The 13,961-nt window shown below is 37.9% G+C and overlaps 1 protein-coding gene across 9 annotated transcripts in view; it reads left to right on the top strand.

Moving 5' to 3' along the window:
- The window catches only part of DDHD1 (DDHD domain containing 1), a 107,070-nt gene that overhangs the window by 47,113 nt on the left and 45,996 nt on the right, over positions 1 to 13,961 (top strand). For all 9 annotated transcript variants that reach the window (XR_015556194.1, XR_015556195.1, XM_087448515.1 and 6 more), the window contains one exon: positions 12,343 to 12,449. Coding sequence is in view for 7 of the 9 variants with exons in the window: in XM_087448515.1 (XP_087304641.1) it covers positions 12,343 to 12,449 (107 nt within the window). In the remaining 2 variants the exon portion in view is untranslated. The remainder of the gene's footprint in view (positions 1 to 12,342; positions 12,450 to 13,961) is intronic.

Consider the following 13,961-nt stretch of genomic DNA (forward strand, 5'->3'; position numbering starts at 1 on the left):
TTGCAGCATTATTCACCATAGCCAAGAAGTGGAAGCAACCTAAGTGTCCCTCGACTGACGATTGGATTAAGAAAATGTGGTATATGTATACAATGGAATACTACTCAGCCATAAAAAAAGACAAAATCGTCCCATTTGCAACAACATGGATGGGCCTGGAGCCTATTATGTTAAGTGAAATAAGCCAGAAAGAGAAAGACAAACACTGTATGATCTCACTCATATGTGGAATATAAACCAACACATGGACAGAGAAAACTGGACTGTGGTTACCAGGGGCAGTGAGGGTGGGGGTTGGGCACAAGGGGTGAAGGGAGTCATATGTATGGTGATGGACAAACAAAAATGTACAACCCAAAATTTCACAATGTTAGAAACCATTAAAACATCAATAAAAAAAAATGAAAAAAAACAAGATATCACCTTACACCCGTTAGAATGGCTATAATCACCAAGACAAAAAACAACAAATGTTGGAGAGGTTGTGGAGAAATGGGAACCCTCATTCACTGCTGGTGGGAATGCAAACTGGTGCAGCTTCTATGGAAAACAGTATGGAGAGTCCTCAAAAAATTAAAAATAGAAATACCTTAAGTTCCAGCTATCTTACTACTGGGAATCTATCCAAAGAACCTGAAATCAACAATCCAAAGAGGCTTATGCACCCCTATGTTCATTGCAGCATTATTCACTATAGCCAATAAATGACTTAACTGGCGATTGGATAAAGACGTGGTATATATATATACAATGGAATGCTTCTCAGCCATAAAAAAAGACAGAATCATCCCATTTGCAACAACATGGGTAGACCTGGAGGGTATTATGTTAAGCGAAATAAGCGAGAAAGAGAAAGACGAACACCATATGATTTCACTCATATGTGGAAGATAAACTAACACTCGGACAGAGAGAACATTTTGGTGGTTACCAGGGGGAAGAGGGTTGGGAGGTGGGCACAAGGGGTGAAGGGACGCATTTATGTGTGACTGACAAACAATAATGTACAACAAAAATTTCACAATGTTATAAACTATTATAACACCAATAGAAAAAAGAAGTTATACACACACAAAATAAATATCTTGGAGACTATTTTCATGATTTTGTGTTTCTCTCTTTTCCTATATATATCTTCTTAAAACCAGTTCGTTTATCAATTGATTTTTTTTTCTAATTGAAAAGGATTATAAAGACTTACTTTTTCAGAGCTATTTAATGATCCTTAATTGGACAGTAATTCTCAGGTACTATTAATCTCTTCCTTCCTTTTCAAAATATGAACTAAACATTCACTGCCTAGCAGGAGAACATAGAAGTTTAATAAGCTTATAAAAGAACTGAAACCATGAGTTTTGTGCATGGTATTACAGCTGCACAGTAATGGATTGTGGTCTAAACTGTAGTATATTTTTAAATCATTCCTTTTTCTCATTTCTCATCCCTCGTTGGTCTCAGTGTTTCTCATGTAGTCAAGACTTATATATTTAAGAAATAGGTCTTACCATTTATTGAAAATTGTACCAAATTTGGGGACATAGCCAATCTCTCTCTCTCTGTCTCTCTCCTTCCTCACTTCCCTGCTCCATCTCCCACTATCTTCTTTCATCCTTCTTTCCCTTTCTTGCTTTTTTTTTTTTGAGTCACTCTGGTTAATTACAACCAGGTGATTCAGTAGACATATCTGCTTGCCTAATCAGTACCTACATATGTGACCATTTGAGAACTGTGATAGTGATATTGTAGAATGGAAGATTATGTAAGTTTACTGTAGAAGAGGACAGTATTTTAAACAAATGTAATGTTTCTGAGTTTATAACTCAAAATCAGGGTTCCTCACCCTCATCACTATTGACATTTTTGACTAGCTCATGCATGGTTGTGGGTGGCTAGCCTAGGCATTGTAAGATATTTAGCAGCATCCCTGACCTCTACCCACTGGATGTAAAGAGAGCCCCTAGTTGTGACAACCAAAAACGTCTCCAGACGTTGCCAGGTATCCCCTGGAGGAAAAAATTGGCCATAGTTGAGAACCACTAGTCTAAATGAATTATTTTTTTTTTTTGTAAATTCAGACAGCAGCACACATACTGCTTCCTAATTATTGTATCATAATTAGATATATATATATATAAGAAATGTAGAGCCATCAGAAATGAATAAGTGGGTAGAGTAATATCAGAAATCTTAGGGCCGGCCCTGTGGCTTGGTGGTTAAGTGTGCGCGCTGCAATGCTGGAGGCCCGGGTTCGGATCCCGGGTGCGCATCGAGGCACCACTTCTCCCTCCATCCTGAGGCCGAGTCCCACATACAGCAACTAGAAGGATGTGCAGCTATGACATACAACTATCTACTGGGGCTTTGGGGGGAAAAAATAAAATAAATAAAATCTTTAAAAAAAAAAAAAAAAAAAAAGAAATCTTAAAATATGCTCTTTCATGTATATATTCATACTTGTTAAAACTGAACATTTAAAAAGATGACAAAGAAACTTTAAAAATGTATCTGTAACCATTACTTGAGTGTCTGCTGTGAAAAAAGGAACTTTTAGACTCTTTGGGTAATAAAAGAGAATCCTGCCTTCAAGTCTGAAGTTTTGGCTATCATCTTTATTTTCAGTGATGTTAAGGGAAGCAGATTGTCTTTATAGCAACCTAGAATCTATTTAGATTTTTTTTAATGGCAACTTTGGGGATATAGTCAATAAAACATAATTATAATGTAAATAACGCCTTTTAAAATATACTAGAGGGCCGGCTCCGTGGCTTAGCGGTTGAGTGTGCGCGCTCTGATGCTGGCGGCCCGGGTTCGGATCCCGGGAGCGCCCCGAGGCACCACTTCTCCGTCCAACGTGAGGCCGAGTCCCACGTACAGCAACTAGAAGGATGTGAACCTATGACATACAACTATCTACTGGGGCTTTGGGGGGGAAAAACTGAATAAATAAAATCTTTAAAAAAAAAAAAAAAAAAAAAAAAAAAAAATAAAATATACTAGAAATGGAGAAAGATGTACTTCTTAACAAATAGTATTGGGATAACTAGATAGCCATACGGAAAAAAATAAAATTGAATCTGTTTCTCACACTAAGATAAATTCCAATTGGATCACATTCAAATGTAGGAAATGAAACCACACAAATACTGTGGATTTAAAAGGTAGAACTGAGGGAAGTTTGAATTCTTCTACACCTTAATGATGGATAAACCTATCCTAACTATGATTTGATCCAGAAGCAATAAGGAAAAATACTGATAAATATTATATCATCCAAAAAAATAAAATAAGACAAACTGAGGGAAAACATGTGCAAATTATACCACAGATGAATGATTAATTCCCCTGATATATACAGTCTGCCCTCCATATCTATAGATATGGAGGGCCAACTGAGGGACTTGAGCATCTGCAGATTTTGGTATCGGTGAGGGATCCTGGTGCCAAACCCCTGCAGATATCAGGGACGACTGGAAAGAACTTCTAAAAATAGAGAAAAAATGTCTGACCACCTTGTAGAAAAATGAACTGAAGATGTGAACAGCTAATTCCCAGAAAGGAATTGCTCAACCTTGCTCATAAAATGTAAATTAAAATTACACTAAGATGCTATTTCTTGACTATTAGGTAATAAGAATCCAGAGTTTGACATACACACCTTTGGCCAGGCTGTAGGTCACAGGCATTCTGGTACTGCTGGTGGAAAGCAGTGAAGGAGAGAGTCTGTGGCACTGTCAAAATTATGTATGCTTTTGTCCTTTAACCCAGCAAATTTACCTCAAAACAATACAGAAAGATATATATGCACAAGGCTATTCATTGCAGCATTGCTTATTAATAGGAAACTACTGAAATGTTCATCAGTAAGAGACTGGTGGATAAACTATGGCTATTTATATGATTGAAAACTATGCAGTTGTAAAACACAATGAGGAAGATTTCCATATATTATTATAGTTCTTTGAAAAGATCCTCAAAAGTGAGAAACCTTGAGCTAAACTAAGAAAAAAAAGAGAAGAGTCAAATTACTAAAATCAGGAATGAAAGAGGGGATATTACTACGACCTTACAGAAATCAAAAGGATTATAAGGGAATACTATGCACAATTCTATGTCAACAAATTAGATAACCTAGATGAAATGGACAAATTCCTAGAAAGACACAACTACCAACTGATTCAGTGATCAGTAAGAAATAGAAAATCTGAAATGACCTTTAACAAGTAAAGCATTCAAATTAATTATTTGCCACATAACAATGTTACAGTCAGCAAGAGACCACAAATACAGTGGTGGTCCCATAAGATTATAATGGAGCTGAAAAAGTCCTATCGCATAGTGACCTCGTGGCCATCGCAACATCGTAGCGCAACACATTACTCACGTGTTTGTGGTGAGGCTGTGTAAACAAACCTACTGTGCTGCCAGTCACATAAAAGTACAGTACATACAGTCATGTACAGTACATAATGCTTGACAATGATGATAAACCACTATGTTACTGGCTTATGTAATTACTATACTATTTATCATTATTTTAGAGCATACTCTCTCTGCTTACAAAAAATAAGTTTACTGTAAAACAGTATGCCATGTTACACCGGCGGCAGCCTCATACATCTCTGTTTACCGTGTCTCTTGATTGCATCATTTTCTCTTGTGTCTGATTTAATCTCGTGTTGTTTTGTTCGTTGTGGCCCCTAAGCACACAAAATCCACTGCTAATGTTGCCAATAAGAGGCCACATGGAGTGACTGACCTGGAAACGAAGTTAAAAGTGATTAAGGACTACAAAGGTGGAAAATCAGTGATGGTTATTGCTTGCCAGTCAGGCATGTCCCATTCCACCACAGCTACAATCTCGAAGAACAAGAACAAAGTGATGGAAGCTGTTAAAGGATCTGCTTCATTAAAGGCAACGAGACCAACAAAAATTCAAGAAGGGCTTATATCAGACTTGAAGAAACTTCTGATGACCTGGATTGAAGACCAGACACACGTGTCTCTCTTGACACCGTGAGATCACAGCCAAAGCAAAGAGTTTGCTTGCGATGTCAAAGAAAAGGCTGGGCCCAACTATGATGTTGAATTTACTGCTAGCTCTGGGTGATTTAAAGGATTCAAAAATCGTTATTGATTACATAATGTGAAAGTGAGTAGTGAGTGGTGAGTCTGCGAGTGCTGATGTGAAGGCAGCTGAAGAATTTTGAGAAACTCTAGATAAGCTGATTGTGGGGGAACATTACTTGCCAGAGCAAATATTCATTATGGGTAAAATCTCCCTATTCGGGAAACAGATGCAGGAAAGGACTTTCATCCTTAAGGAGGCCAAGTCAATGCCAGGTGTCAAGGCTTTTAAGGACAGGATAACAGTCCTGCTTGGGGGCAATGTTGCGGGTTACAAATTGAAACCCTTTGTGATCTGGCACAGGGAGAACCCCAGGGCCCTCAAGCATATCAATAGGCACACACTGCCAGTGTCTACAGGAGCAATAAGAAGTCATGGATGACCCAGCTCCTCTTCCAAGATGCCCTCCTGAATTGCTGTGCCAGCAAAATGGAGAACTAGTGTTTGGAGAATAACATACCTTCATACCTTCAAGATTTTGCTTATTGTTGACAATGCTACCAGACATTTTCCTTTTATTGGTGATTTTCATCCCACTATCCAAACAGTGTTTCTCCCTCCCAACACCACCTCTTTGATCCAACTCATGGATCCAAAGGTTACAGCAGCTTTTAAGGCCTGCTACCTGAGGGGGACCTTTGCCAGGATATTGCTGCAACTGAGGAGACACTGATCCAATTCTGGAAGGATTGCAACATCTACAACTGCATCAAGAACCTTGCTTGGGCTAGAAGTGGTGTCACCAAGGACTGTGTGAATGGCATCTGGAAGAAGACACTCAAGAGGTTCATCCATGACTTGGGTGGATTTGCCAAGGATGAGAAGGTTGCAAAAATCATCAGGGCTGTGGTTGAGATGGCAAACAACTTTAGCTTGGGTGTAGATGAGGATGACTGAGGAGCTCCTCGAGGTGGTTCATGAGGAACTGACTAATGAGGAGTTGTTGGAACTGGAACAGGAACACATAGCTGAAGAAGAGGCAAGAGAAAAGGAAACTACAGGAGAAGAAAAAGAAGAAGAACTCCCAAGAAAATTCACAGTGAAGGGTTTAGCAGAAGCCTTTGTAGACCTCAACAAGCTCCTTAAAAAGTTTGAAAACATGGACCCTGATACCAAAAGATTTTCATTAACAGACGGGAATGTTCGTGGTGCATTATCTGCTTACAAGCAAATCTATGATGGAAAAAAGAAATAAACCAAAGAAACCACCATTGACATATTTCTGAAAAGAGTGACACCTCCTCAAGAAGAGCCTCAGGCAAGTCCTTCAGAAGATAATCCAGAAGAAGGCATGGCTGTCTTAGGAGATGACAGCTCCATGCGTGTTACTGCCCCTGAAGACCTTCCAGTGGGACAAGATGTGGAGGTGGAAGACAGTGATGATCCTGACCCTGTGTAGGCCTAGGCTAATGTGTGTGTTTGTGTCTTAGTTTTTAACAAAAAAATTTTAGAAGTAAAAACCTTTGTTTTACTTTTAAAAATAGAAAAAAGCTTATAGAATAAGGATATAAAGAAAGGAAAGTTTTTATAGAGCTGTACAATGTGTTTGTGTTTTAAGCTAAGTCTTACAACAAAAGAGTCAGAGTTTATAAAGTAAAAAAGTTACAGTAAGCTAAGGTTAATTTATTATTGAAAAAAGAAAAACTTTTTATAAATTTAGTGTAGCCTAAGTGTACAGTGTTTATAAAGTCTACAGCAGTGTGCAGTAATGTCCTAAACCTTCGCATTCAGTCACTCACTCACTCACCCAGAGCAACTTCATCAGTCCTGCAAGTTCCATTCATGCTAAGTGCCCTATACAGGTGTACCATTTTTTATCTTTTATACCATATTTTTACTGTACCTTTTCTATGTTTAGATACGCAAATACTTAACATTCTGTTACAGTTGCCTACAGTAAAGTAACATGCTCTACAGGTTTGTAGCCTAGGAGCAATAGGCTATACCGTGTAGCCTGGATGTGTAGTAGGCTATGCCATCTAGGTTTGTGTAAGTACAGTCTATGATGTTTGCAGAACGATGAAATCACCTAACAATGCATTTCTCAGAATGTATCCCCATTGTTAAATGAAGCATGGCTGTAATAATCAAAAAACTTCCTTCCAAGATGAGCACAGATGTTAGCCCAGCGCCAATCCTCCTCAGCAAAAAGAGGATCTAATCTTCTTCACCAAAAAAAAAAAAACTTTCTTCAAAAAAACAAGCCCAACACCAGATGCCTTCACTGATGAATTCTACAAAACATTGAAAGAAGAATTAACACCAGTTCTTCACAAACTGTCCAAAAAAAAGAACAGGAAGGAAGACTTACCAACTTATTGTATGAGGCCAATATTACCCTGATACCAAAACCAGATAAAGACATCACAAGGAAAAAAACTGTAGAGCAGTATCCCTTATGAATACAAATCAATATCCCATAGGGACACAAAAATCCTCACCAAAATATCAGCAAGCTGAATCCAGCAACATGTAAAAAGGGTTATACACCATGACCAGGTGGGATTTATCCCAGGAATGCAAGGTCGGTTCAGCATTTAAAAAAACCAATCAAGGGTAATCAAACAAAGGGAAAAAACCATGTCATGTGGTTTTTGATGCAGAAAAGGCATTTGGCAAAATCTAATACCCTTTCATAATGAAAACACTCAGGAAACTAAAAATAGAAGGGAATTTCCTCAACCTGATAAAGGGCATCTACATGTTCACAGCTAAAATTGTACTTTAACAATGAAAGACTGAAATCTTTCCTCCAAGATCAGTAGCAAAACAAGGGTGTCCCTGCCTACCACTTCTGTTCGACATTGTACTGTAGGTTTCAGCTAGGACTATTAGATAAGAAAAAGAAAGAAAAGACATCCAGTTTAGAAAGGAAGAAATAAAACCATCTCTGTTTGCAGATGGCATGGTCTTATATATAGAAAATCCTGAGGAATACACACACACACACACAAACTACTAGGGCTAATAAATGAACTCCCCAGAGTTACAAGATACAAGATCAATATATAAAAATCAATTCCACTTGCTAAAGTAACAAAAGGAGTAAAATACTTGGGAATAAGTTTAACAAAAGAAATTCAAGATTTGTACGCTGAAAACTACAATACACCATTGAAAGAAATTAAAGAAGACTTAAATAAATGGGAAAAACAACCCATGTTCATGGATTAGAAGACTTAATGTTGTTGAGGGCAGTACTTCCGAAATTGATCTGTAAATTCACCACAATCCCTATTAAAATCACCAACCTGTCTTTTTTGGAGAAATTGACAAGCTGACCCTAAAATTCACATGGAAATGCAGGGGACCAGAACAGTCAAAACAATCTTGAAAAAGAAGAAAGATGGAGGGCTTATACTTTCGGATTTCATAACTTGCTACAAAGCTACAGTAATCAAGACATTGTGCTGCTCGCTGGGATAAAGATAGACACAGGTGAATGGAATAGAATTGAGAATTCAATTGATTTTCAACAAGAATGCCAAAACAATTGAATGAGGAAAGAATGGCCTTTTAACTGATGGTGCTGGGACACCTGGATATCCACATGCAAAAGAATGAACTTAAACTGCTACCTCACACCATATAGAAAAATTAATTTCAAATGAATCAAAGACCTAAATATAAGAGCTAAAACTATAAAACTCGTAAAATGTAGGAGTAAATCTTTGTGGCCTTGGGTTAGGTCATGGTTTCTCAGATATGACATCAAAAATAGAAGCCAGAGGGCCGGCCCTGTGGCTTAGCGGTTAAGTGAGCACGCTCTGCTGCTGGCGGCCCGGGTTCGGATCCCGGGCGCGCACCGACACACCGCTTCTCCGGCCATGCTGAGGCCGCGTCCCACATACAGCAGCTAGAAGGATGTGCAGCTATGACTACAACTATCTACTGGGGCTTTGGGGGAAAAAAATAAATAAATAAAATCTTTAAAAAAAAAAAAAATAGAAGCCAGAAAAGAAAGAACAGATATATCGGACTTTGTCAAAATTAAAACTTTTGTTCTTCAAAGGACGCTATCAAGAAAGTTGAAGACAACTCACAGAATGGAAGAGAATATTTGCAAATCATATATCTGATAAGGGTCTAGTATCTAGGATATATAAAGGACTCTTACAATTCAACAATAAAAAAAGAAATACCCTAATTTTTAAAATGGGTAAAGGATTTGAATAAGCATTTGTCCAAATAAAACATATAAATGGCCCACAAGCACATGAAAAGATGCTCAATATCAGTCATTGGGGAGTTGCAATTTAAAACCACAAAGAGATGCTACTTCACACCCACTAGGATGACTCTTACCAAAAGATGGAAAATAAGTGTTAGCAAGAATGTGGAAAAATTAGAACCCTCATATGTTGCTGATGGGATTGTAAAATAGTACAGCTGCTTTGGAAAACAGTTTGGCACTTCCTCAAAAATGTTAAATGTAGAGATAGCACGTGAGCTAGCACTTCCACTCCTAGGTATATACCCAAGAGAATTGAAAACACAAAACTTGTTCAAGAATATTCATAGCAGCCTTTATTCATAATAGCCCAAAAAATGGAAACAATCCAAATGTCCATCAGCTGATGAATGGATAAACAAAAGTGGTACAATAGAATATTATTCAACCATAAAAAGCAATGAAGTACTGATTCATGATACAACATGGGTGAACCTTGAAACATTATGCTAAATGAAAGAAGTCAGACACAAAAGTCCACGTATTGCATGATTCCGTTTCTATGAAATAACTAGAATAGGCAAATCCATAGAGACAGGAAGTGAGTAGAGTCATGGTTTCCAGGGCCTGGAGGGAGGAAGTGTGGAGAGTGACTGCTGTGGGTATAGTGTTTCTTTTGGTGGTGATGCAAGTGTTCTGAAATTAGATAGTGGTGATGGTTGTACAACTCTGAATATACTAAAAGCCACTGAATTGTTTTAAAAAAACAAGACTAGTGAGGTTATGTCAAAAGGACACATAAGGGGACCAGCCCCGTGGCTTAGTGATAAAGTGCACACACTCCGCTACTGGCAGCCCAGGTTCGGATCCAGGCACGCACCACTTATCCAGCCATGCTGAGGCGGCGTCCCACATAGAGCAACTAGAAGGATGTGCAACTGTGATGTATAACTATCTACTGGGGCTTTGGGGAGAAAACGGGAAAAAAAGGGAGGAGGATTGGCAATAGATGTTAGCTCAGGGCCGGTCTTCCTCAGCAAAAAGAGGAGGATTGGCATGGATGTTAGCTAAGGGCTGATCTTCCTCACAAAAAAAAAAAAAAAAGGACACACAAGCCAACTAGAAGAGACTCTGACCGAAAAACGAGACAATGTGAGCATCAGTAAGGATAATAACTACAGTGGATTGAAGCACTTCAGATATGTTTAAATCGATGAGTTAGTAACGTCAAAAAATATAAAACTAGCACGTCGGTATTTTGAAAATTATTAATAAGGAAGAATTAACCATTTATCCTACCTTTTCTCAGTTCATACAGAAACTGTTGGTGGCACCACAAGGCAGCCAAATATTTGATGTGAGGAAATTTCTCTTTCTAGTGTAAGGAGTGATGGAAGTTAAAAAGCACCTTTTTGCAACTCTGATAAATTAATGGATCTACGCAATGATTGTCATAACTGCTAGCATCACCAAAAAGAGAGAAACCCAGAACTATGTACCTGTGGAGTAGTGGTCTTGCCAAAACAGTAGAACTTAAATCTGATCAAGCCCCTATATCTCACTGCCAAATTATAGGAAGTGGGGGACAAAGAACATGTTAAATAACACCACGGTAATGCAGTCATTAAAAATCAGACTCTGAGAAACTCTACAGGACAAAAACAAAAAAAAAAATTACAGGGCAAAAAAAAAAAAAGAAGAGGAACTTGTAGATTAGAAGACACTTGAGGGCCGGCCCTGTGGCTTGGTGGTTAAGTGCGCGCACTGCAATGCTGGTGGCCCGGGTTCGGATCCCGGGTGCGGATCCCGGGTGCGCATAGAGGCACCACTTCTCCGTCCATCCTGAGGCCGAGTCCCACATACAGCAACTAGAAGGATGTGCAGCTATGACATACAACTATCTACTGGGGCTTTGGGGGGAAAAAATTAAATAAATAAAAAATCTTTAAAAAAAAAAAAAAAAAAAAGAAGACACTTGAGACACGTCTACCAGTTACAATGCATGAACTGTGTTTGGAGCTCAATTCAAACAAGTGTAAAAACTATTTTTAATATTATATTACTATACATTAATATTATATAAAAATTATATGTTAATATAGTCTGGGAAAATGGGACCACTGAACTACACATTTGCTGAAATTGAGGAATTATTAATTTTTTTGGTATGATAATAGTGCTGAATAGGTTATGTTTTCCTTACATTTTATAAATATGTGCTAAACTATTTATGGATGAAATGATGTGTGTCTGGGATTTGCTTTAAAATATGGCAGAGGAGTGCTACTATAAAGGGATAGGATGGGGGGGTGGTTTCTGGATGATGGAACTATTCTGTATCTTGATGGTGGTGCTAACCACAAATCTATACAACTGACACCAAAAGGGGAAAAAATCAATTTCGATGTATCTTAATTTTAAAAATAAAATTGAAAAACCCAAATTATGGGATGAACAACTAGAGGAATAGATGAAATAACAGGCTGTGACTTGCTACTTTTTGGAGCTGGGTGATGGCACAGGGGTATTCATTATACTATTCTCTCTTCTAAAGATTTATTCCTATAATTATTTAGCATATAATGTGAAAGCTTGGAATATTTGAAATCGTAGATGGCAAATTTAGGAAAATAGCTTTGAAATGAAGATGCCCTAGGGCCGGCCCCATGGCTTAGCGGTTAAGTGCTCGCGCTCCGCTGCTGGCGGCCCGGGTTTGGATCCCGGGCACGCACCAATGCAGCGCTTCTCCAGCCATGCTGAGGCCGCATCCCGCATACAGCAACTAGAAGGATGTGCAGCTATGACATACAACTATCTACTGGGGCTTTGGGGGAAAAAATAAATAAATAAAATTATAAAAAAAAAAAAAAGATGCCCTAGTGTTGCAAATTATTGCATAGTGTAGCAGTAATTCAAACATAATTGGGCGAAGTTATAAGCAAGTAGAAGTGTTATGATTAAAGATATTTTATACCATATAAATACATATGTGAAGTTACTCTGATAAAATTTTGTTTTGTTATGTTTTTATTTTGTTTTTTTTAAGGATGAGAGAAGCTGCAAGAAAAATAGAAGAAAGACATTTTTCCAACCATGCAACACATGTTGAATTTCTGCCTGTTGAGTGGCGGTCAAAACTTACTCTTGATGGAGGTACATTTTGTTTAAAAATTAAACAGTTTAGCCAGTGGCAAGGAATTGTTTCTCATTGGGGGAACAAAGGGTCTTTAATTTAGTTGTCTTAAGGTATACTCACTCTTTCTTCTAGATTATTTAAGAAAATAAAATCCATTGATTTTTAAAATAATTATATTGACATGTTTTGGATCCCCATCTGAATTTCACAGATAGCACAGGTTTCGTGCATGCCCTCTGTGGATTAGGAGAGCAGTGGGGGACATGTGGAGGACAAATGTTTTCTAAACTTTTTGACAGAAAAGTGACTTGTCAATACTTTTAAAACATTTCTTGGGGCTGGCCCCATGGCTTAGCAGTTAAGTGCGCACACTCCGCTGCTGGCGGCCTGGGTTCAGATCCTGGGCATGCACTGACACACCTCTTGTCCAGCCATGCTGAGGCAGCGTCCCACATACAGCAACTAGAAAGATGTACAACTATGACATACAACTATCTACTGGGGCTTTGGGGAGAAAAAGGGGGAAAAAAGGAGGAGGATTGGCAATAGATGTTAGCTCAGGGCCGCTCTTCCTCAGCAAAAAGAGGAGGATTCGCATGGATGTTAGCTCAGGGCTGATCTTCCTCACAATAAATAAATAAACAAACAAATAAAATATAAATAAATGAATAATAAAAATAAAATAAAACATTTCTTGTCCACAATTCCATAGGAGTTTATTTTTGGTTAGATTTCTGTTTTCTTTTACTGTTGTTCCTGTGATCGCTCAGCTTGTGAATTATAATCTACCATAGAGAAATTGTACAGTATATTTGTTTAAATAAAGTCATTTTTGTTTCCTTCCTTAAAAAGCCATTAGCCAAAATACGCATCTTTCTTTACACAAAGTTATGTCCTTTGAATGTTAAAACTATTAAAATAGAATCAACATTAAAATAGAATGTTTAGGTTGATTATTTACATAATCTGGAATATGGGAGAGTTGTGCTGGACATAATCGCAGCTGCCATTTGTGGAGCTTTACTATGTGCCTGACTCTCTACAGTTCATTTTACATGGAGTATCTCAGTTAATTTTCTCACAAATCTGTAAAATTCCTACTTTATTTTCTCTATTTTACTGATAAGCAAACAAACTTAGTAGAAAGTGAACGTAAGAATGGCAGGCGAAATCTGGGTCTGAGTGATGACAGAGTCCTTTTCATCACACTGCTAACCTGCCTCCCTGGATGATTTCCAAGGATTCTTCCAAGTCAGTCAGGAATGTCAGTTATAGCTTATAAACCAAAATGGCATCAAAAGTTGTAATGAGTTTAAAAAAAAATGCAAGTGACCAAAGAGGTAGCAACAGCTCATATGTAAAGTTCTAGTGTAACAACACTATCTTTTAGGCTTTTCCCATTCACCCAGATAAATTTCTTAGCCTACTCAGGAATGTAGACAACATGGATAAACCAACCTTTAATAAAACCCCTATGTTTGTAATTTTCTGTTAGGTTTAAACTACTGTGATAGAATCTAGAAGGCATT

Source organism: Ceratotherium simum, chromosome 24 (genome assembly GCF_057802395.1).
Source record: "Ceratotherium simum simum isolate JZ-2026a chromosome 24, ASM5780239v1, whole genome shotgun sequence".
Lineage (NCBI taxonomy): Eukaryota > Metazoa > Chordata > Mammalia > Perissodactyla > Rhinocerotidae > Ceratotherium > Ceratotherium simum.